This window comes from Sturnus vulgaris, chromosome 6 (genome assembly GCF_052056855.1).
Source record: "Sturnus vulgaris isolate bStuVul1 chromosome 6, bStuVul1.hap1, whole genome shotgun sequence".
NCBI lineage: Eukaryota > Metazoa > Chordata > Aves > Passeriformes > Sturnidae > Sturnus > Sturnus vulgaris.
Window position 1 is genome coordinate 13,888,668 of NC_142248.1, and position 22,953 is coordinate 13,911,620.

At 41.5% G+C, this 22,953-nt stretch overlaps 2 protein-coding genes across 2 annotated transcripts; both read left to right on the forward strand.

Annotated features, from left to right (window-relative positions):
* Positions 1 to 147: 147 nt before the first annotated feature.
* Positions 148 to 12,489, forward strand: MED6 (mediator complex subunit 6). Its single transcript, XM_014869380.2, has 8 exons — positions 148 to 271; positions 5,724 to 5,883; positions 6,890 to 6,981; positions 9,181 to 9,263; positions 9,995 to 10,103; positions 10,550 to 10,665; positions 11,415 to 11,442; positions 11,814 to 12,489. Exons 1-8 carry the CDS (start codon positions 250 to 252, stop codon positions 11,939 to 11,941), a joined length of 738 nt encoding a protein of 245 aa, XP_014724866.1. The 5' UTR covers positions 148 to 249; the 3' UTR covers positions 11,942 to 12,489.
* Positions 12,490 to 17,392: 4,903 nt separating this feature from the next.
* LOC106848949 (disintegrin and metalloproteinase domain-containing protein 20-like) lies at positions 17,393 to 22,100 on the forward strand. Its single transcript, XM_014869208.2, has one exon. The coding sequence runs from the start codon at positions 17,393 to 17,395 to the stop codon at positions 19,670 to 19,672; it is 2,280 nt and encodes a 759-aa protein (XP_014724694.1). The 3' UTR covers positions 19,673 to 22,100.
* Positions 22,101 to 22,953: the final 853 nt, after the last annotated feature.

Sequence of the window (22,953 nt, forward strand, 5' to 3'; positions counted from 1 at the left end):
TGGGCAGCGCAACCCTTCACTTCAGGAAGGCGTTTCCCTGGCCAGCGACTGCGTGCCGGGACGAGGGGCGTTCTCCCCGCACACGGCTCCCTCCTCGCTCCGCCCGCTCCGTCCTCTCCGCTCCGCCTCCCCTCCCGCTCCGCCCTCTCCGTCCGCTCCGCCCGCTCCGTCCGCTCCGCCTCCCCTCTCCAAGGCCTCTTCCTGCGCACCGCCCCGCCCTGCCCCGTTCAGGAGGTTCGCGGCGCGGCCATGGCGGCTGTGGACATCCGAGGTAGGCCCGGGACGAGGGCGGCGCTCGGGGCTCGCTCCCGGCGGCTCCGGGGCCCTGCCCGCCGGCCTGGGCTCAGCTCCGCCCGCGGGGCAGAGCTCTCCGCGGGGCGGCTGCAGGAGGGGATCGGTGTGGTGGTGTGACGGTCCTTGGAAGCTGGAACGGCCGGGTGGAAAAGCTGCCCAAAAATCAGCTTTCTTGGATGTGCGGCAGGTTGGGAACGTGTGCTCAGGGCCGCCTGGGAAAAACAAGCTTCCTTCTGTTAGACTCTGCCTTTTCGGGGGGGGATAAGCCGGTCCTGCGGTGAGGTGGCGACGTAAGGGAACAGCTGTAAAAGAGAGTTTGGGCTCTGAGGTGTGGGGCAGAGTGGGAAGCGCTGGCATGTGTGTGGGACTTGCACAGGACCAGAGCAGCGAGGGAGGCTTGTATTCTTAAGAGCACTTCAGGTGGATGTGGTGAGACAGGCCAGGTGTTAGGAAAGCTGAAGTAACAAAAAACAAGAAACATCTGGGTGAGAAGTCAGGGATGTGAATAAAAAGAGATTATGTTTTGAAGAAGTGGTATTTGAGTGAAGTGTTAAAGAATATATATGTTGTCAACATAGTAGAAGTTAAATTGTTGTGAAGAATTTGAGCTTCGAGAGAAGTGGAGGTTCAGAAGTCACGTGAAAGGAAAATAATTTTCTCCATAGGAGTGTCTGAATGGAATAACATCAGAAGCCTGTGTGTTGGAGTCTCAGACAATGAACATGAGCAGGCATTTAGGGAAATCTCATGAAGGGTCAATTTTGATAATGCCACAGAGGTGTTCTCTTTTTTTGTCTTCAAATTCTTTATGATTATGTGTAGTTCTGTGCGCTTTTCTGACTGCCTTGTTTGAGATTACACGAAGGAACTATGTAGACAATTAATGAAGAGTGCTGTATTAAGTTATTAGCTAATGTGAGAACCTTCTGTCTTATTCTGTATCAATTAAGCTCCCTCAAATCTTTTGTCTAATATAGTTCAATATATTAAGTAGATTTTGAGGCATACTTCTGTTTTAAATCTGTCTGCAGTGGATTAACCCTGGCTGGGTGCCAGGTACCCACTAAAACCACTCTTTCACCCCCTTCCTCAACCAGAGAGGGGAGAGAGAATATAATGACAGGCTTGTGGGTGGAGATCAGGGCAGGGAGAGGTCACTCACCAGTTACTGTCCTGGGCAAAACAGACTCGATTTGAGGAAATTAATTGAATTTATTACTAATTAGATTAGAGGAAGATAATGATAATGATCTTAAAAACACCTCAATCACTCCCTTCTTCCTGGGCTTGGCTTCACTCTAAAATGCCTTCTCTCCCCCAGGCAGCAAAGATGAACAGGGAATGGGGTTGTGATCAGTTCATGCATGTTGACACTGCTACTCTGTCCTCCTCAGCAGGAGGACTCTTCACAGTCTTCTACTGCTGGAATGGGACATTCTGGCATATAGAAACGCATGAGTCAGTTTAGTATGTCCAACTGGGACAGTCCATAAGCTATAAAAATGGCCACAAAACTCTTTTTCCTGTTGCCCCAACAACTAGTATTGTAACTTTACTAAGCAGGCCCTTGCATCTATTTTTTGCTGAATGCGTGGCTCTGCTCTTGATCAGAAGTCCATTGTTTCATTCTGTGGTTGTACTAGGAATGCCTTAATGTTTTCCACCAGTCCCCTCCTCTCACAGTCAGAAATAATGTTTAATCTAATTGTCCCTTCCTGCCTACAAAGCATGCATTGATTCAGGCCAAAGGGTGGGAGCCCTTTCAGACCCCAGTCCCCCCCCCTACCTATTGTTCTCCTTTCACCTTCTTTAGTACCATTCTCTTTTGCTTCACAGTAAAAAGGTATTCACTATAGCCTGCATAACTCCCCCAATTAGGGTTATTAGTCAACACAATAGTTTCCAAAAGCTGATACATTCCAGTAAAACAGATTTAAACCTAGCCACTTTGGTTATGTATTTAAAAAATGAATGGGACTCAGATAAGGGTAAAGCTGATAATGATATTCCCTGAATTTAGAGATCAGGAAGGTTTAGAAATTAAGGTAGAATGCTGGATGATCCATGGGTCCCAGATTTCTCTGCATAACACATCAAAACCAGGAGTGAAAAAGCCTAAACTTTGCACCTCTGGAAAATGGAACTGTTGGTGTAATTTTACTGCGTATCCCTTTGGGCCTACAGTCATGTGAGACTAAAATTTAAATTCAAAATAGATATTACTGAAACTAAAACAACTGCATTTTCACCAATCCAGGAGTATTAGAGTATTTTATCTCCACAAATTTTTGAAATCAGGCCATGTGTGCTCTAAAATAACAGGTCATCAAGAAATTTTGTTTAATTCACCTTGGTCTCTGAAATTGGCAGAATTAGATTAGATATTAATGCAGGTTAATATTCAGCACTTAAACCAACCTGCTCACAATTTTTAAGTACCTTCTGTGCAGGATGGTTAGCTTGGTTACACAGGCAATCCCTCGTTTTTCCAGAATTACCAAGGTCTTTGCAGCTGCAGAGCTGGGCCAGGGTGGAAAAGTGCCCATTGTCACAGCAAGCGTGGCCTCTGCCTGCCCTACCCTCTGGGCCAGCTTTGGGGCTACTTTGCCCAGGTGAACATAACCTGGCAGCTCTGCAGGGCCTGGAAACTTGTGTGGCTGCTTGGCATGGCTTGTGTTGCACTCAGCATCAGGAGAAATATGACAAAGTGCTCCAGTGGGTGTCCCCCACGGGGTCACGAGCCCTGCCAGCAAACCTGCTCCAGCTTGGGCTCCTCTGTGCAAGGGACCAGAGGTCCTGTCAGGGCCCTGCACCAGCGTGGCTTCCCATGGGGTCACAGCCTCCTTCGAGCATCCACCTGCTCCAGTGTGGGCTCCTCCAGGGGCTGGCTGCAGGTGGATCTCTGCTCCACTGTGGATCTCCACGGGCTGCATGGGGACAGTCACCTTACCACGGTCTGTGCTTGGCTCTGTAGGACATGGGGAAGCTTCCAGCAGCTTCTCACTGAAGCCACCCCTGCAATCCCCCCTACCAGACCTGGTCAGGCAAGCCCAATAGCCTGTCAGGCTACTTTACTGTTCCTGTTGGTTTGTCAAAGCCTACTGCTGGGCTACCTGGCCTTCAGCACATAGTGTGAATTGCTCTTCTCTTTTGCTATGGATTGCTGGATTGTCTTCAAAATTGTCTTTAAAATCATGACAGATTGGCAGAATTGTCACAAGCACTTTACTTTTGCATCTGTGATGCAAATTCCACAATAAATGCTTTGCAAAAAATGTCCTATTTTTGAAAGGAACAGAGAAGCAGGAATGCCATCCTTTCTTACACCCAAAATAAACAGTTCATCCTTCAGTATAACAGCCATGTCAGGTTCACAGTTTGTTTTTTTTCTTCCTCTCCTTTTTTCCAATAATAGTTAAGAGAATAATCTTGCTAGTTAGAAAGGCAATTATAAATACTGGTGCTAAGCAGCTATGGATAATTCAGTCTTAGAATCCAACTTTATATTCCATTTTATGATGCATTTATCAGTCTATATAGAGCATGATAGCTATATATATCTCTCTAAAGCTCGCCTGACATTCCTCCGAGAAATGCAGGTATTGTTAATCATACAAACAAAGAAAGTGTGTATTTGAAGTATAATGTGAGAGTTTATTATGAGAAGAATGCAAGTGCTTAAGATAGTAAGATTTTTTTGAAAGAGCTCTTTTGGATTTGAACGGCATTTGGAATAAACAGTGCTACCACGACTTAGCTGCTTAATAATGGATCTTAGTGCTGTGTTTCTGAGATTTCCTTTTCTGTAGTGAGGAGAAAGAATAATCTGTGTGAAATAACATGAATGCCTCTAGACTTCTCCTTCCCTTTCCCTGGGAAACGGGCTGAAAATTCTGAGATTAGCAAGGAAAAATGGCTTACACGTAGTTATTTCTGTTGCATTTTTCCTGGTTTGCTAAGCAGGTAGTGGTATTTTATTAACTCTTCCTCAGAGAAGCTGCTAGTAGTGTATGACCTGACATTTTTGAAACTGATCTGATGATCCTTGAGCATGCTGAATTGTCACAGAAGTGAAATATTCTCAGTGGAGTGATAAGTGGGAGTTGAGGGTATATAAGGTGTGAACTTCAGGGAGTGGTTCCTGTGAGGAGGGAATTTCAGATCTTCAGTCAATCTTCAATGATTGCTCATCACTTAGGGTTTTTTTTAATTCTAAACAATGCATGTCTCTTCCTGCTTTCATATGTCTTGGAAATTGTTTGCTGCTCCTGTGATTTAAAATCAATGAATTTCAGGGATTTTTTTCCCAGGTCTCTCCTGGATCTCCAGTGTTAGCAAATCCATGGCCTGTGGAACTGGTTGTTGACACTGGTTTCTTTGATGTGCCTGAGGAACATTTTACTGCAGCATGATAACAAAATGCAGGGACTTTAATTCATATTTTCCTAAATCTGTAAGAATTTAACTGGCTTATAATGATTTACAGGTTATAAAGTGCATTCATTTAAAAAGCTTGCTTTTTTTTATAGAATTGTTAGTGTTCAGTCGTTAGATATCTGTAATATCCACTGAGTTATGGAAGAAGTAATTTGCTGCAGGCAATTTGGCAGATTAATTTTATAGTCAGAAATAGAATCTCTTGTTCAAGATTACTGGGAAGCATCTGCCCAAAGATAGCATCTTTGTGTCAGGAAAATTAATCCACAAACACCAGAGGTTTATGTCCAAAAAGGAGACAGAGGAATCCACTTTGCTTTATTCGATTAAAGGGAAAGGCCATGGGACATTTCCCTGGGATCTCTCCAATTTTTGGAGGACACAGCCTCCTTTTTATCCTGATTTCCCGGCCGCATTTCCCTCTCTGTTTCCCCATTGGCTGAGGTACTTGAGAGGCACAGACTTCCCGGAACGCCTGATACCTGAGATTCCCCTCTAATGTATAACCCTCCCTTTTAATTTTTAATTCTTATAGAATTCATAGTTTTCCCCCCGTTGCTTCTTTCGTCTTTCGATATCCAATTTCATTTATCAGCAGCCCTACAGTTTGTTTGTAAAGGCAAATATCTTTTTCCATTCATCAATCAGTGGAAACCATCGCATTGTTTCTTTATCTCTCAGTGCTAGCCTTATCTACAAGCAGATCCACAGCACATTTGTAAAGACAAATTCAACATTCCTCTCATTTGTATTTGCTGGGTTTTTTTAGGTCTTTTAAATTTTTTTAAAAATATACTGCTAAGAGACCTGCAGAAAGTTAAAGGTTATCGATTATTATTTGAACTCTGTGAAATACTTCTTTAATTTCAACTGGTGTGTTTGTGTTCCATCTCCTTTCTCTACTATTATTGTTAATTGGTGGCAATTTACTCTTGGATGTATTTGTAGTGTTTTTAACTGCTTTGATACTCAATGTAGATTTATTTTCCCAGATAATCTGTTGGGAATTTCCTGGGTTGACAGCTCCTGGATCCCAATATTAAACAATGGGAGTGTGTTGGACTATTTCTCAGAGCGAAGCAACCCTTTCTATGACCGAACATGTAACAATGAAGTCGTCAAAATGCAGCGGATGACCCTGGACCATTTGAAGTAAGTTGTAATTTGCAACTGGTTCCTGTGCAGTATCCCTTGTCCCTCCATTCAGAGGCTTTGGTGATGGAATGCAAGCGTGCTCTTTCTGTTCTGTGCTTCTTAGTCCCGCCTCCTTCTAGGGAGCCCAGCTATTTCTGTACTTGAATGTTTTCTATTTCTTCTTGGGCCATCTCAAGGAGGTGTTAAACATATTCCTTCATGTTTATCTTTTGAGATTCCTTTAGATATTTCTCTGAAATAGAAAAGCTGTCTTCTCTCATTCTCCCTGCTCAACAGAACCTGAGTAATGTAATGCAGTTAAATTTTTTTTCCTGCGGTGAATAGAGTTCATGTTAGGGGATACTTTGAGTTCATAAATAGTTTGTGTTTCCATATACTGCTGGCTGTGTGCCATAATAAATACATAATTCCTCTGAAAAGCTGGCTTTTTAGTGTGGATAATAAGAGTAGTGAGTGTTATAAATAAACTGATCACATATGGTTGCGTACTGAGATTGCATATGCAAGTTAACTTTCTTTTCAGCTCCCCATCTGCTATGCTGAGCACAGGTGAGTTGTTTGAGAACTATTTAAAGACTCCACAGTATGATAGGGAGTTTGCAAGCAGAGCTAGAAGTCCGTTGATAAAGTCACTTGTGCTCAGTGTGGTTGCAGAGAGGCTTTTACTTCAGACACACAACACAGGTGGTCACATCATAGACCAGTGTTTTGTTGCTGTATTTAAATGACATCTCCATGATTATAGGTTATCTTTCTTGCTATTTATCTGTTGCTAATATGTTCTACTTGTGTTGTGTCAGGTTGTTATAACTCCCTTTGTCTAAGCACCTAGGTTTTGATAGCTAGCTCAGGAAGTGCTTTGCCTTTATTTACTGCACATTATAAAGAAGAGCTTTCAAAGCATCAGGACTTTGTTACTTTATTGCCAGGCCCTTTGGTCACTCTTCACATCCTACAGATTTTACTTCGAGGAAGATACTTAAGCTGGTTGCTTTTTTTTCAGCCAGATGGTTGGAGTGGAGTACATCCTCCTTCATGCTCAAGAGCCCATTCTCTTCATTATCCGAAAGCAGCAAAGGCAATCTCCAACACAAGGTACAATCATTCACTTTTGCCTCTGTTGAGAAGCCCAGTCTGTCAGTTGGTTTTATCAGTTACTAATTGGCGTCCAAGCACTTCTGCTTCTGCTTTTCTGTCTTAATTTCCAGTCTAACTGGGAAGGAATGAGGCCTTGTGATGAGGACATCCTTTCTCCAGCAGTTCCCTGCAGTGTGCCAGCAGTAGGGAGTGCCATCTTGTGGGGAAATGGGAACAGCGAATAAGAAAGTGCTGCCCTGTGCTACATTCTCCTTCAGGAAATTGTTCATAGTATTCATTCCATGTCATATTTATCTGTTCGGCTATGCAAGAGTGTCCATTTCTTCTTGTGATGGAGTCTTGTGATAAGAACACCACTCCTTCCTACAGTGTCACTTTCCAGTTTTTAAGTCAAATACCGTAGCGCTTTTTTTCCCATCTGCATGCAGTTGGCTTCATTATCCCTTTTTAACCTTGAACTTTTGTGTGTGTGATTAATCAAATATGTAGCCACATTTCATTAGTTATTGGACTGTCTTACCTGTTTACTGCATGTTTATATAAAATAATTTAGGTTATTTCAGAGTAAGTTTTGTAGGAAAGAAAGGCAGGGTTAGTGCTCATTATTTTTTAACTTTTTTTTAACGGATTTAGGTTCTGTATATACATTTTGATCTTGTACAGGACTTTTCCTTGTCTTGTAATGTTTCTTATTTGCTTATATCAGATAATGGTCTGTTTACATTGCAGTTCCAAATTGAGAAAACATCTATGACTGATTCTTTAGTGTGTAGTTTTGAGTTATTTCTTTATTAGATATAGCTTCTAACAGTGAGTATGGAATTATCATACAGCTCTTAATTTCTGGTTTTGACACCTTTCAGATTGAGACTGGAGTTGGAGCTACCACAGTATGTGTGTTTAGACTTATGCTGTAAGGCAGATGTATGTTTGGTGGAACTTCATTGAGACTTGTTAGGTAACATTTTTGCCACTGTGACTGTAAGGTTTATGCTGGCTACCTTGCATAGTTCCCTATCTCAGATCTTACCATGTGTTTTATTTCATCAGGATACAAAAATGAGTATATTTGAGACATGGGAATGGGGGTGTAAAACTGAAATTTAACGAGTTTATAGCTAGTGTAGAATACTCAAAAGCAGCTGATGCAGGCTTATCTTATGACTTCTGTGTGTTTTTAAAATGGATGTATTTATATTTGAAGTTCTTGAAGACAAGTTTTTTCCGGTTTGAAGGGATATTAGAAAAATCTTTAAATCAATGATTAAGGGGAGTTGCCTGTCTGGGAGAGTAGGCCCTGGTATAGAGCTGTGAGACAGTAAAAACTGCTCTTCTGTGTCTTGCTCCGTTTGTAAAGAAGTGCTAAGCATCCTTTTTCTTTTGAGAAGTGGGTACTGGCTGTAATATGCACCCAGCTGTCTGGGACTGCTAATTCAGGCAGCTTCATAAAATGCAAGTACTGGATGAGTTGTTAGTAGAGATGGAGGAGCTGGAACACATGTGTGCACAGGTAATGTCCTTAGGAATGTGAAGCTGAGAGCATTGCTATGGTTTCTCAATTGAACAATGTTTGGCAGAGTTACAGAGGCAACTGTAGTGTTTCTCTGCACTGCAGCTCTAATGAGCAAGAATTTTTGATTGGTAAATAGAAATTCCAAATCTGATTTAGCAAATGCCTTTGGAAGGTAGTCTTTTTTAGCAGAATGTTATTAATTTAGAAAAGCATGCTCTGTGTGTGCTTAATTCCATTGGGTCTGGGAAATCTAGCTGAGAGGACTGTAGAAGTTAGAGAAAGCTGAGTTCAGAAGAATGAGATCTTATACTGTTGTTGGTTTCTACTGGTAGCCAAGGCTAGTGGAATTACTTCCAGAGCAGTTCACTTGACTAGTAGTAGCTGTAGTGTACTCTGAAAGCCCTGGCTTCAGATTTGCCTCAGTTTGTGAGGCAAATCATTTGCTTGCAGTAGGACAGGACTTTAAAGCTGATGCTTTGCTATCTGTAAAACAGACATTGGTTTTTCTCTCCTTATCAGTCTGTGCCTAAGTTGCAAATAAAGTACCTTGAAGGGAAAAGTTAACAAAAGATAAGAGAAACATTGCAATTTCTGCTGCTACAACTGAAATTCAGCAACAAATGCACAGTCTTCAGCCAGAGCTTTAAACTGATCCCGAGTTTTTCTTCTTTTCCTTCCCACAGTTATGCCATTGGCTGACTACTATATTATTGCTGGAGTGATTTATCAAGCACCTGACTTAGGGTCTGTCATTAACTCCAGAGTTGTAAGTGTTACTGGTATATATCCATTTATGCCCGTTGTATACTGGTTTATATCGGTTTTTACTTTTGGTTGTCCCCCAGGCCGATTAAATCTCTCCTTCACTATTTTGAGGAAAGATCTTGTGTAGTAATGGTGAAGTAACTTAAAACAAACCCCACTGGGTTAATATTGTGTGCATCCCACATGAAAATGGAAGATCTTGTGAGAGTACAGTATTGCCTAGAAACCAGGATACATTGTTTAAGGATGAAGGATCAGAATAACTGAAGCTATACTAATTGGCAGAACAACATGAAGTTTGAATAATGAAAATTAAAAAAAAATATTTGACAAATACATCTGAGATACTAATTAAATATGTAATCAGTGAAGCTTGCTTTGGAACATTAATGTTAAGATAATGTAACATTTATTTTTAAATGAGGCTTATGTTTTTAAGTTAATGTGGTATTTCTTCTTAAATTGGATGGTCAAGTTTGTTTTGGTTCCTTCTGTTTTTGTAAACTATTGCTTTTGCAAGTTTTCCTCTGTCAGTTTAGAAGAGCACTTCAGAAGAGCCTTGTGAGAACCTGTTAGAGAAATTACATCTCAGTCCAAAACTGGATATTCCAAGTTCTGTTCCCAGAACAAAAATGAATATAGAATGCTAATTTTAAAATACCTACTTTCAAAAATTTATGTTGTGTTTTTTCCTTGAGTTCTGAACACTGCCTTCCATTCTTGTTCTGAAAGCTCACTGCAGTGCATGGAATTCAGTCTGCTTTTGAAGAAGCTATGTCCTACTGTCGCTATCACCCATCCAAGGGCTACTGGTGGCATTTCAAAGATCAAGAAGAACGAGGTATGATTGCTAGTTTCTCCTGCATCCTTTGGGAGAGGAAATAAATGTAGGGAAAAGCTTGAGGCAATGCACAGAGATGGTGGAGAGGTGAGATGAAGTGGCTGAAGGTTATGTTAGGGCTCTCTACCAGGTGAAAGCCCTTCTGTGCTGGTGGGAATGAACATGGAGGCATGGGTAGGAGATGAAAATAATGAACTGTGTGTAAACGAAGAGGACAACTCTTCAACCTACTGGGGACCAAAACACATTTTCAGAAGCCAAACCAATTTGTCAGGAAGTAGGAATCATCCTTAATCTGTCTTCCACAAAAAAAAAAAAAAAAATGTCAGTAAGAATATGAGGTGAATTTCAGAGGAGAGACAAATACCAACTTGTCATACAACAAAGAGCTGCTAAGAGAAAATAAATTTTAATACATCTTTCTGTAATATTTCTGTGACTTGCAGAGAAAACTAAACCAAAAGCCAAGAAGAAAGAAGAACCAAGCTCTATTTTCCAAAGGCAACGGGTAGATGCTTTGCTTTTAGACCTAAGACAAAAGTTTCCACCCAGATTTGTTCAGGTATGACACTCAAAAGCTGCAGTTTTACTGTAACTTAGAACTTAAAAGACTGTGATAAATATTTAAACAGCTGAAACTGAATGGGAATTTAATGTATTTCTGCAATAGTAACATGGATTAGATAATAAACTTGACATGGAAGGCTCATATTAGAATGTAAGATCTCCCTTTGTAATCACAAGTCATGAAGACCTTGGCAAAACTTTGAGAGTGGATTTTATTATACACCTTCCTTATCTGATCACAGAGGATCTGTTCTCAGCTATCAGATGTTGCTGCTGCTTGCAGTTTCCTGCTTTGTGAACTCAATCAAGCTATCACAGTATTTTGTTTTAGTTGCTCCATTGTTTGGGAGACTCATTAGTTAGCATGGAAGTGCTTGGCATTCTGTGAAGTTGTTGTGGTTACCTCTGATTGTCTTTGGTAGCCAGTTGTTCCACCAGGTCTTCTGCTTGGGAGCAAAGGAAATTATGTTTATAGCATCTCACAAAAGTGCTCCTCAGCCAGTCCTGGGCAAGATTGGCTAACTGCATATTTTTGTCTTTAGTGTTTTTCAGTTGTCAGAGGAAAAACTGGATGTTACAAAATGTTAACTGGATTTTATTTAAAGTGCATTTAATGACCCATTCTACGTATAAGAGTATAGTACTTATATTTTATTCCTAAATTAATGGGAGGAAGGGTTGAGAATTACAGCTTTGATTCCACTGATGTGTTGTTTGGTTTTTTTTTTTTTTCTTCCTCCACAGCAAAAGCCTGGAGAAAAGCCTATCCCAGGTAAATCTGTAATATTCTCACAAGACTTAAAAAATAGATTCTGTATGCAGTATCTTTTAGTTGCCTTGTAAGCTCTTGCTGCTGCTACTGTAAGGTGGTTTGGAATTCTGGCATTACCGAATTGTGCAGAGTAATGGATGAGAGTGAAGACTTTGAGTTGATCATAGGCAACTTCCAAACATGAAAGGCATGAACTTCAATCTCTTCCACCTTTTAATGGATATAAGTATGAATTTATTCTCTGCTTATTATTCTTCCACCTTTGAAATGAATGTTGCTGTTTGACATTAACAATGTTTTCTAAATACTCTGAAGCGTGTTTTAGGAATGAAAATCAGAGGTTTAACTTTCTTTTGCTGTTACATCTTTAGTGGATCAAATCAAGAAGGAACCAGAACCAGTACCTGAAGCTGTCAAGCCAGAGGAAAAAGAGACTGTAAAGAATGCTCAGAGTTCTGGTGCTAAAGGACCACCTGAAAAACGAATGAGACTCCAGTGAAAGGAGAAGCTATTACACATCTGGATTAGTCAGTACCTGGAAAACAGAAGGTTCTTGCTCCCTCTTCTTTATATTTAAGCTCTTCCACTGAGACTGGTAGTTCAGAGACTGAGATCCCTGCAACAGCTTTTTCTGTAAAAACCTCTCATGCAAATGTAATGTGAGCTGCCTCAAAGGAGGTGTTTTCAGTCTTCATCTTACTTTGAATACTGGCTTCTGAGAATGGTTTTTACATGGACGTGTTCAGCAGCCTCATGGTATCTTTACAAAGTCTTGCATCGTTTATGTCTAGGTTTTCTATGTAAAAAGAAAAAAAACCTTTTATATATGAAAAGGAAGTGGAATTCTTGGCAAATAAAACTCCTGGCTGCTGGAATGCCTTTCTTAAATGTATACTTTGTTAGTAGCAACTATGTCATATGTGCTGGCAGCATTTTTTTTTTTTTTGCTTGGACATTGGAATATATTGTGTTCTATTCTGAATACAAATTGCTGTGCCTCTAGTGTGCTTGGGATAAAGATAAAATATTTGATAACTGGACCCTCAATCCATGTCAGAATGGTCTCAGTTTCTAGATATTCTTGGACACTGGTTTTACTTAATGGTTAAGTGGATAATTTATTACAGAAGTTAGTGTTTTGAGACAGAGATTTATGACATGAGAAGCTAAAATTTCTTCATGTTGCACAATCAGGGGAGCTGTTTATATTTCTAATTTTTCACTGTAACTCAAATATATCAATTACATCTCTTCCTCTGTGCTTCTGCCACTTCTTTGCTCCTGCATTAGACATCTGTCTTAAAGACTTGTGGAAGTGGGACAGTGGAAGAGAAACATCACTGACACTTATATGCTTATTTAAGCATATTGCTTACATAATATTTTTTTTCTCAGAAAAATTAGAAATCATCCGTTTAAAAGAAATTACTATTAGTTTGGTTTTGGTTTTTCATTGAAGTAATGGAGTGAACTGTGGAATAGTTTGCTTTCTTTCCACAACTGTTACCTGCTTTCATGCAGTAAACTGTAGTTAGGAAAAAAAAAGTTTGTACACAGATGTAGATAGGCAGAAAGATTAAAGTATGCTTAGATGGCTGTGTCAAATTTATCTTCAGATTACAAGACATTCTTTTTCAGTAACTTAGCTCTCCAGTCAGAGCTGTTTATTACTGAATGATAGAAAGATCCATGTCATTTTTGTCATATAATCCAAAGCTGTAATGTCAAAAGATATAGGTATGCCAATAATTGTTCTCAGTTAATGCAGATACAGATCTGAAATTCGTATATTCATATAGTTCAGTGTGTATTAGGTTTATTTCATAGCTGGATCAGGTTTGAACAGCCATTTCTCAAAATGTTGATAGAAGTAGATAAGAAACTAATGTGAACTATCAGATCAAGTGAAAACATAGAAAGCAGTTATTCTGGGATACTCAAAACCAGACAAGCTGGTGTGAATATACTTGGAAAAACAGGGTGTTGGTTCTATTTTGTATTATAGAAACTCTTGTTAAAGCAAGTAGTGGAAGAACTGCCAAAGCCACATCCACCCCCATGAAGGAAAGCCAAGATTTCCAGAAATGAGACATGAATGGTGAGGCACCTCAGCAGTCATTGCTGTTGATTGTGTCAGTAAAGTCCTTGGAAATGGCCATTAAATGAGCTGAGAACCTCTGTGTAATTTGGAAAAAGTTACCAAGACAGATGACAGACTGCACTTAATGAAGATCTAGGATGTTGGGCTTTGGTTGTGTGGGGTTTTTTTTGGTGGAGTTTTTTTGGTTTGGTTTGGTTTCTTTAATGAAGAAAAATTATTTACTCATTCACCAAGGAAATACTTAACACTACTAGCAGAAAGAAGGCTTCCTTATTGCTGAAGGCACATACAGCTGTGGCAAAAAATGCATGCTAGAATATAGTATGAGCAAAATATTCTATCAGTCACTGGATTTTACCTGAAGTAAAATGTGTTGTATAATTCAATGTCTGAAAAGGAATTCCCCTAAAGTAGAAAGGTTTGAAGAGGGGCAGTAAAATGAGTAGGACAGAGTTTCTCCTATGATGACATGGGGAAGACAAATATTCAGTCTTTATGAAATTAAGTAGTGAAACAAGTAGGAAAGTAGAAGACTCTTGTTCTGTGTTGTAGTACGAGAATAGAGGGACAGGTAAATGAAACTGGAGTTACATTTGGACTGAACCACTATACTCCATGCTCAGAATTTGAGCTGATCAGAGATCATAAAGGGGCAGAGTGTCCTCACATCTGTATCTCTCAGCAGCCTTTCTGCCTTCTGCAGAAATACCTCGTGTTGGCTGGTGTCAAAGGGCATTAAAAAGGATGGATTCCTGGTCTGATCCTTTTGAGTTAAAGTGCCAGCGTCTAAGCTATTGAAAAGACAGCAAATGGCTTCCATTCATGAAACAAGCATTTGAATGTGCTAAGCCTTTTCCAGGGGAATGATCTTTCCCTGTGCACATTACATTATAAAGCAGTAAGGAATGTTACCAGTGTGTCGATTTCTTGGTAGCTGTCCAGTGCTGAAGGTTTGCCGTATGAGGGACTGAAAGATCTTCTGGTCCTGTTACTTGCTGACCGGGTATTCTACAATAATTTCATCAGTTAAGTGAGCTGTGATATTAATTTCCTGAAGTGATGTTATGTTAGATATTACTGTTGAGATGTTAAGCAGGTATCTTGTAGTCAGTAATGTTTTTCATTGCATGAGAGTCCAAGCCTTTTCTGTTTTGGTTTAGAATCTGACTGCAAAGTCCAAAGTCCTTCCAAAGGATGTTCAGTATTTGTAAAGCTTGTAGATGAAAGGCAAAGAAGCAAGCACTTCTGAAATTTGTTTGTGTGTCACTTTCTTCTGTATAAAGGAGCGATTTGGTTGAACAGGAGAACTATCTCTACTTTTTGCTCTTAGGTAATAACCATTCAGACTTCAAAAGGGCTTTTTTTTGCCTACATCTTGGGATAGTGGGAGCTGAAAATTACCTGGAACTCTAACAGAAACAATTCTCCTCAGAACCTGAAAGTACATATAAATGTTTGCATACCCATGAACAGCTACCCATATTTGTGTGTATATATGTGTATGTGCACATGTGCATGCAAAAATCCAGCCAGCCTGTTGGAAGAGGGTTACTCTAGCTACCTCAGTTCGTGTAAAGCTAATGGTGTCTCAAGTGCAGCAGAAATTCTGCTTTTGTCATCTTTTCATTAAGTAAGGTCTGACCAGGCTATATGTTGCTTTCACACATTCCTTTTTGCCACTCTGCCTCCATACTTCACACTTTGGTAACCTTTTCCTAGCAAAGAAAGTTAGATGCCATCTGGCCAGTCAGTACATTTTGTTTGTCAAAGCAAACAGTTCTTGAAGCAAGAAGGGTATAGGCAATAGGAGAGAAAAGGCAAAGGGGGTAGATCAGCTTTATACTAATACTTTGAGAACTGAGTATTTTCTGGTCTTAACTGTATAGCTATTTTTATGTTAAAAGAGAAAGTAAGAAGTAGGCAACTTCAGGCTGAGGGGTGAAAGGGATGGTAAGACATGACTCTTGCAAATTGGCAGTGGGATTTAGTAGGGCCTTTTGTATAACTTAAGGAGTGATCACACAGCAGAAGTATGCATTAAAAAATAGCACTACAGAATGCATGCAGATTATGTAACAGGATTTTTTCCATTACTGTGGTCTGGGTTATATTTATTGCAAGAGACATAATCTGATGTAGTTCCCAGTACTGAAATGCTAAGCTGATAATTGAATAGTGGACAAGCATTCAACAACTAGCTGCACATAAAAGACTTGACAAGAAACAGTTTCTTTAATTTTAAAACTAATAAGAAAATAAATGTAAGGCTAAAATAGATAGGTCATGAGGTTGGATGATTATCTAGAAAGATCTTCCTAGATGGAAAATAATAGAAGCAGCCATCCTGTATTCATTTCTTTATTCTGAGGTAGCGTATTACAAGGTGTATGCTGCTAATGCTGGCCATGCTTGCAAGGAATGAGCAGGGTACCAGACCACAGAATCTGAAGCACCTTTGGACAACAGTTGGTAACCTCCACAGCTGTTAGTTGGGCCTGCCATATGCCCAGTGTGAGGTACCAGCCCACTCAGGACCCAGGGGCATGAGGCAGCAGGAGGTTCTGAGCATTCTGCCAGCTTCTTTCTTTCCTGCCCAGCCTCCTGAGGGGCAATGCCTATGTCCTGTAGTTTGAAATGTTAAGTGTTGCTGCCTGTGTCAGTGATGGTCAGCACATGGAAGTTGGTGACAAATGGCAGGATTCATGAGATCTATATGGGATCGTAGAAGGGTACACCTCCTGCATCTGAGAAAGAGAAGGGCCTTAGCAGGTTGGATTTCATCCCAAATGTGCTTGTGGTGCTGAAAAGAAAGTTGTGAAGAGTTCCCAAAAGGTAACAGCTGTGGCTATGTTGAATCCCAGCACTATGTGCCAGAAAACCAGCATGCACAGCTGTTTTGTGCAGGACATCCTGTTTACCATCCTGTTTTAATCCAGATCATTGTCTTATGGTTGTGTCTTGCTGGAGCTGTACCCAAAATGGGGATGGTAGCCAAGTGTAGATGTACCTGTAAGTGTTCTCTTTCCATTGCTATAAAATTACAAGTCTTTAGAAAGGATGTGATGTGGGAAAATGGCTGCTGCATATGTGCTGCCTGTAATTTAGGTGCGTTGATGTAGGTATGTAGCAGCTATGGTGTAGGTTTATACTTGGTACTATTCGTTTGCATCTATATTATAGAATGTAGTGGCAGTGAATTTCCCCGATTCTGTGTTTTTTTTCTTGGGGGGGTGTGGTGTGTGTATGCTGTAGTAGCTATAGTAAGGGACATGCTACGGTCACCACAGAGACTATTTCTGTACTTACTCATTTCAGACTCTAAGCCTGTCCAGATGAGGTTTTCCTTGGGCTGAAATAGCTTGTTTCTGATGTCCACTCACAAATTATCCTTCAATGAAAACAGCAAAAAAAGCAAAAGCCAATCATTTGAGATTTTAAAACAGATTTTCCCACTTGTGGTCTACTCAAATGATCCCTTTGCTTAACACAAACATCTGTGACAAGGAGTGTGAAGCTGAACTGGGGGCTGTCCTCGCTATGTCTGCTCAGAAGGAGAAGTACCCATTAATTTGAAAGGAAGGTTATTAAAAGCTGGGAACGCGTTTGCGGGAGGCTAATTTACCGGTTCCTTCTCAGGAGAGCCTCTGTCCTGGCTCGAAGAGCAGGGCGGGCTGTCTGGAGGCGCCCGGGCAGCGCTGGGCGATGCGCCCCGGCCGCAGGTGCCGTTTCCCCGCCGGCCCCGGCCCGGCCCGGCCCGCACGGTGGCAGTTGGAGCCTCGGGGCGGTTCCGCCCGGGCTGGGCCCTCGCAGGTTCCATCCCGGCTCGGGCGGGGGCGGCCGGCGGCCGCCATGGGGGCGCTGCCGGGGCTCCTGCTGCTGCTGCTGCTGCTGGCCGTGGCGGGGTGCCCCGGGGCCCGGGGGGCCCGGCCCGCCGAGCCGCGCGCCGCCTGGGTGACGGTGCCGCGGCAGCTCAGCCCCCGGGCCGGCGACGACGCCCCGGCCCTTTCCTACTGGCTCAACGTGGCGGGGCGGCCGCGGGTGCTGCGCCTGCAGCCCAGGAGGGGCCTGGTCTCCCGCCCCTTCACCCTGGTCACCTACGGCCGGGACGGGACCCGCCAGGAGGAGCACCCCTTCGTGCGGGACAACTGCTTCTACCAGGGCGACGTGCTGGGGAGCCCCGGGTCCCTGGTGGCCCTCAGCACCTGCGGCAGGGGCCTCCACGGCGTGCTCTGGGTGGAGGATGATACCTACCAGATCGAGCCCGTCCCCAATGATCCGGCCTTTCGGCACGTTCTCTACCGCATGGAGGAGGCCAACAGCCCCGAGGGACACGGCTGCGGACTGACGCCGGAGGTGCTGCAGCAGCAAAAGGCTGTGCTGCCCTGGTTCAAGGCGCCCAAGGCAGAGGAGGAGAATGAAAAGCTGAAGGACTGGTGGACACACATCAGATATGTGAAGATGGTAGTGGTCGTGGACCACGTACGGTTTGTGAAGTCAGGCAGGAGCAAATCTGAAGTCTTGAAGGACGTCATGCAAGTCATCAATGTTGGGGATGTTATGTACAAGCAGCTTTCTGTCCGGCTGTTTCTTATAGGACTGGAGATCTGGACTGAAAGTAACATTATAAATGTTTCTAACTCTATTCCGAGTGTACTTGGTCAGTTTAACAATTGGAGAAAGTCAAACCTGTACGGTCGCCTGTATCACGATGTTGCTCACTTATTTGCATTTCAGTGGTTTGGGAGCAGCCTGGGATTGGCATATATAGGGACAGTGTGTGATCACCACTGGTCATCTGCTGTTGTTTCCTTCACTGAGAAAAAGTTGTCTGCAGTTTTTGTCACATTTGTCCATGAGCTGGGCCATAATCTTGGGATGCTCCACGATAAACCGGATTGTAATTGCAGACGCAAGACATGCATTATGCATGAACACAATGCTAAAACGGATTCGTTCAGTGACTGCAGTTACAAAGAGTACTTTAAGCTGGTTGTAAATGGCGCTCCGTGCCTTCGTCGACCCCCAGCACCTGGCACTTTCTACACGGGGAAACGTGAATACTGTGGGAATAAGGTAGTCGAAAGCGGAGAGCAATGTGACTGTGGTTCACCAGCAAACTGCAGAAGGGATCCTTGTTGCCACGCAAACTGTACATTTACCGCAGGTTCGGTCTGTGCATCTGGAAAATGCTGCAAGAACTGTCAGGTCCTTCCAGCAGGAACACTCTGCAGAGCAAGTACTGGCAGCTGTGACCTGCCAGAGTATTGCAATGGGATTTCCCCTCAGTGTCCACTGGATGTATATCAACAAGATGGAACCCCTTGCAAAGAAGATATTTATTGCTATAAAGGAAAATGCTCTTCTCTCAGTGAACAGTGCCAGAATCTCTTTGGCAAACAAGCCAAGGTTGCTCCTTTAGATTGCTTCAAAGCAGTCAATACTCAAGGTGACCGGTTTGGGAATTGTGGTATCCTCAACAATACCTATTTTACAAAATGCACTACTGACAATGTCTTATGTGGTAGGATTCAGTGTGAAAACATAGTCAAAATGCCTTTCTTGCAGAACCATGTAACACTCATCCAAACTCCTGTTCAAGATAGAAATTGCTGGGGTCTCGACTATCACGTGGGGATTCCAAGAGCAGATATGGGAGCTGTGGAAGATGGTACACCATGTGGTAGTGATATGCTTTGTATCAACAGGACCTGTATGAGTGTATTAGTGCTGAACTATGACTGTAATATTACAAAGTGTCATGGCAGAGGAGTGTGTAACAATCGTAAGAACTGTCACTGTGAGTATGGTTGGGCTCCTCCATATTGTGAATTGGAAGGATTTGGAGGTAGCATTGACAGTGGACCCCCTCCAGCCAGGGAGATGCCTCAGAGAGAAATAGTAAGGCTAACGCTATTTGGTTTTTTTTCTATATGTATCGTTGGAGTAGCCCTTTCCATCCGTTTTAGACGGAAAATACAGGGATGGCTTATGAACAAAAAGGCCCAATTCCGTAGAATACTGGCGTTCTTTCAAAGACTGAAAAAAAGAGGAGTTCCTAAAAAAAGAGGAGTTCCTAAAGAAAACTCACGTGCTGGTCAGTCAAAATCCACCAAAGGTCAAAAACAGTAGATTTGGATGCTGTTGAGGAAATCTCCGTTTAACATCTGATAACTCATTAGAATAATTCAACAGGTTTTGAACAGCTCTAATCTCATGTGATATCATTAAATGCAGAGTAAATGTTATCTCTTTACGTTTTCTTTTAAGTTAATAAATGCAGGCAGTAAGGTATGCTCTTCTTTGTACCCTGAGCTCTTAAACTGATGTAATTCAGTAAACTGCAGGTATTGTGTTTATGCTTCATATCAACAATTTAAAAATGCAAACTTCTTAAAACAGGTGTAGATAAATTACTTGCTTCAATTTCCTCCTTCACCTAATGTTTTCTTCAGTGCAGTGAGAGAGATGTTTATGAACATCTTCTGTCATTCATTAACAACCAAAGAGAAAAAATTGCACTTGCAGTCTCCACTGGGTTCCTTCCAGGCAAACCATTCTGTTTCTCTGTGATTTAATTCACATTTGTGACACACAAACAGGCAAGGAACAGGTATTGCAGTGAGATACAGGCGTCTGTTTCACAAGTGCTTCCAGCTGTTTACAGGGAGCATCCCTTCAGGAGGGAGGTAGACCATAGGGAGTAGGGCCTTCCTTTGGTGAAAGAGTAGAGAAGGATTATCCAGATCACAACCAGTAAGCATTGCATTTCTGAACTGTAATATATATGTCAGCAGTGTAGTGGCACCAAATCTGGCATTTCACAAGAACGAATTGGTTTTATTTCTGGAATTTTTCCAGTGTCTTGACTGCTGGCTGCTTCTGGGAAGTGCATTTTATTGTTGCTAAGAGGAGCTGTCCGTGGGGTTCCCCAAGTTAACTGAATTTCTAAAGTATTTGGAATTATTCTGCAAGCCTCCCCTACCTAGACTTCCTGCAATATTTGATAGATGCTTTATCTGACTGTCTCAGGGGGTTTCTTTTGGCTTACTCTGTGATTCTTTCTTCAGCTATAACTGAATGGGTCCTTGCAGCTCTATGGAGTGCCACACAGAAGCATTGTAATTTAAATTTTTTCAACAAAACATGAAATATGTCTAACTTCTGAAAAATATTAGGGACATGGAAATACCATTCAATAAGTTTTATTGTTATTATTTATATTACAGAAGTAACTAGACCATTCTATCAGATCAGTGTGAAGAGGAGTCTGTAGTCCAGGTCACAGTGAAAGCTTTTTCAAGGTGTTTCAGGATAAAGAGCTATTATACACTTGTCTGCTAACAAAGGAATTATTTGTATTTAGAAAGCAAAGAGCACGCTTTTAGCAAATATTCTGTAAAGCAGGATAAGTACCCCAACACTTGCAAACATTTGGGAAGAAAGATGTTGGTGACTCTACAAATTATGACGGTCAACTCTTGCTGCCTCCCAAATATAAAATTTATGTTTTTAGAATATGCATTTTCCTGTAATTTTTTATGTGTATTTCTTTTTTGTGTCCTATATCCAAAAAGGGACGATTAGATCATAACGGGATGTGAAATACAAAGCATGTGATTCACAGTTTTTCATAGCTTTTTGTCTAGAGCAAATGGGTCCTTAAATAGTTATCTATGCTGTCTGCAGAAATGAGGTAACACATTGTTTGTCTAGGCTGTGCTTATTGTCGTGATAGAACATGGATGGTTTTGATTAGATGATGAAAACTTAATCCTGCATTTATGTCAAAAGGCACGGTAACTGCCTCTTGACTAACACCACAGATTTATTCCTCCAGAGACCTTCTTCGGGGGGTTGAGGGAGTGGGAGGGGTGTCCTCTGAGAAATAACAATTGGAATTCACGTATTGCAAACAAGGGATGAGAGACAGACAAGGGAGATGTGGATTAATTGAGAGATGGAGATAAAAAGTAACAAAAGCACTACACCCAGCACCTTCCAACTATTTATGCACAACTAGTACCTACTAAGACTTTTAAAATTTTGCTTTTTAAATACATAAGGAGTGGCAGAAGTTTCAGGTTGCCACCTTGATGGCCTGCCATTGTTGATCAATAGGATACTATAAATTGCCAAGTACAGAGCTATGCCGAGACAGAGAAACATCAAAGTCTGGGAGTTCTTGTTTACAGACCTGCATAGTGAAGAGACAGAGGTGCAAATGAAAGCACAATTTAGGCTAGAAAGCTTACTTGCAAATGCAATTTCGGGAAAGATAAAGTAATAAAATGTAGTTTCTGTTTTTCTCTTGGCTTAAAGATTGATCTGAAAAAACAGGACTTAATTAGGAGGAGGCTTTCAGTGAGCTTTGGATAGGAGTATTTCTGTACTCTTTTCTCCCATTGCTTCTTGGGCCATATGAACAAGACAAACGTTTATCTCAACAAACCTAATCTATGCTTTATAAAATGTATGAGTTCCTTTTCTGGGGTCTTCTCCTTGAAAATATTGCTGTTTCTGACTTCAACATAGCAATGAAAAACTTGATGTTTCTGGTGTTTTGTTAGAAATGTGCCACTTCTCTGAAGGTGCTATGAAGGTGCAACTCTAAGTTCAGTCCTCATCTTTCTGGTTCCCCTTTTTTTCTCCTCCTTCTAACTGCATTTTAAAATGCTTTAAATGGATGAGAGAACTTGGTTAGTATACAAGTCACTTGTACACGAAGAGGCAATTTGGAAATGTTGCCGCAACATCTCCCAAGAGATGTGGGTCACTGTAGTACGTGAAATGGTGCTGGAGGAAATAAGAAGACACAACCTGGACTAGTGGAGCCCCATCGCAGGGAGGTTTGGAGCTAGATGATTTCAAATGTCCCTTCCAAACCAAGCCATTCTCTGATTCTGTGAAATGGCCTGTGCCAGTGCAGTGAGGATCTTAAGTCTTAGGTAGCTGTTAATGTGGCAGGCCACTTGTGATAGGTGAAGCCTAGAGCTGCCTAGGAGTAAGTTACAATATACTCGTGTTTCTTGTTTGAAATCTCTTCCTGGCTAAAGAAAACTTAAAAACACTTAATATAGCAGTTATCTCAGATCAAGATAAAATTGGTTTTGTTGTAAGCCAAGACTGTCATTTCTAAAATACATTAAATTGCTGCTAAGGAACACTGTGTATCTTGAAGGAGTTTACCAAGTACCTTGCAGCTGCTTACTCACTCTCCTCCCACCCCTCCCAGTGGGAAAGAGATTCAGAAAGAAAAGGTAAACCTTGTGGGTTGAGATAAAAACAGTTTAATAATTGAAACAACTAAAATATAGTAATAATAATAATAATAATAATAATATAGAGTAGAGAATAACAGAACCCAAGAGAAACAAGTGATGCACAGTACAATTGTGTGTGTACCACATGCT

Coding starts and splice junctions, on each gene's coding strand:
- MED6 (XM_014869380.2), top strand. CDS start 250: ATGGCGGCTGTGGACATCCGAG. Junction 5,884..6,889: donor ATGACCCTGGACCATTTGAA/GTAAGTTGTAAT, acceptor CTTTTTTTTCAG/CCAGATGGTTGGAGTGGAGT. Junction 10,666..11,414: donor TTCCACCCAGATTTGTTCAG/GTATGACACTCA, acceptor CTTCCTCCACAG/CAAAAGCCTGGAGAAAAGCC.
- LOC106848949 (XM_014869208.2), top strand. CDS start 17,393: ATGGGGGCGCTGCCGGGGCTCCTGCTGCTGCTGCTGCTGCTGGCCGTG.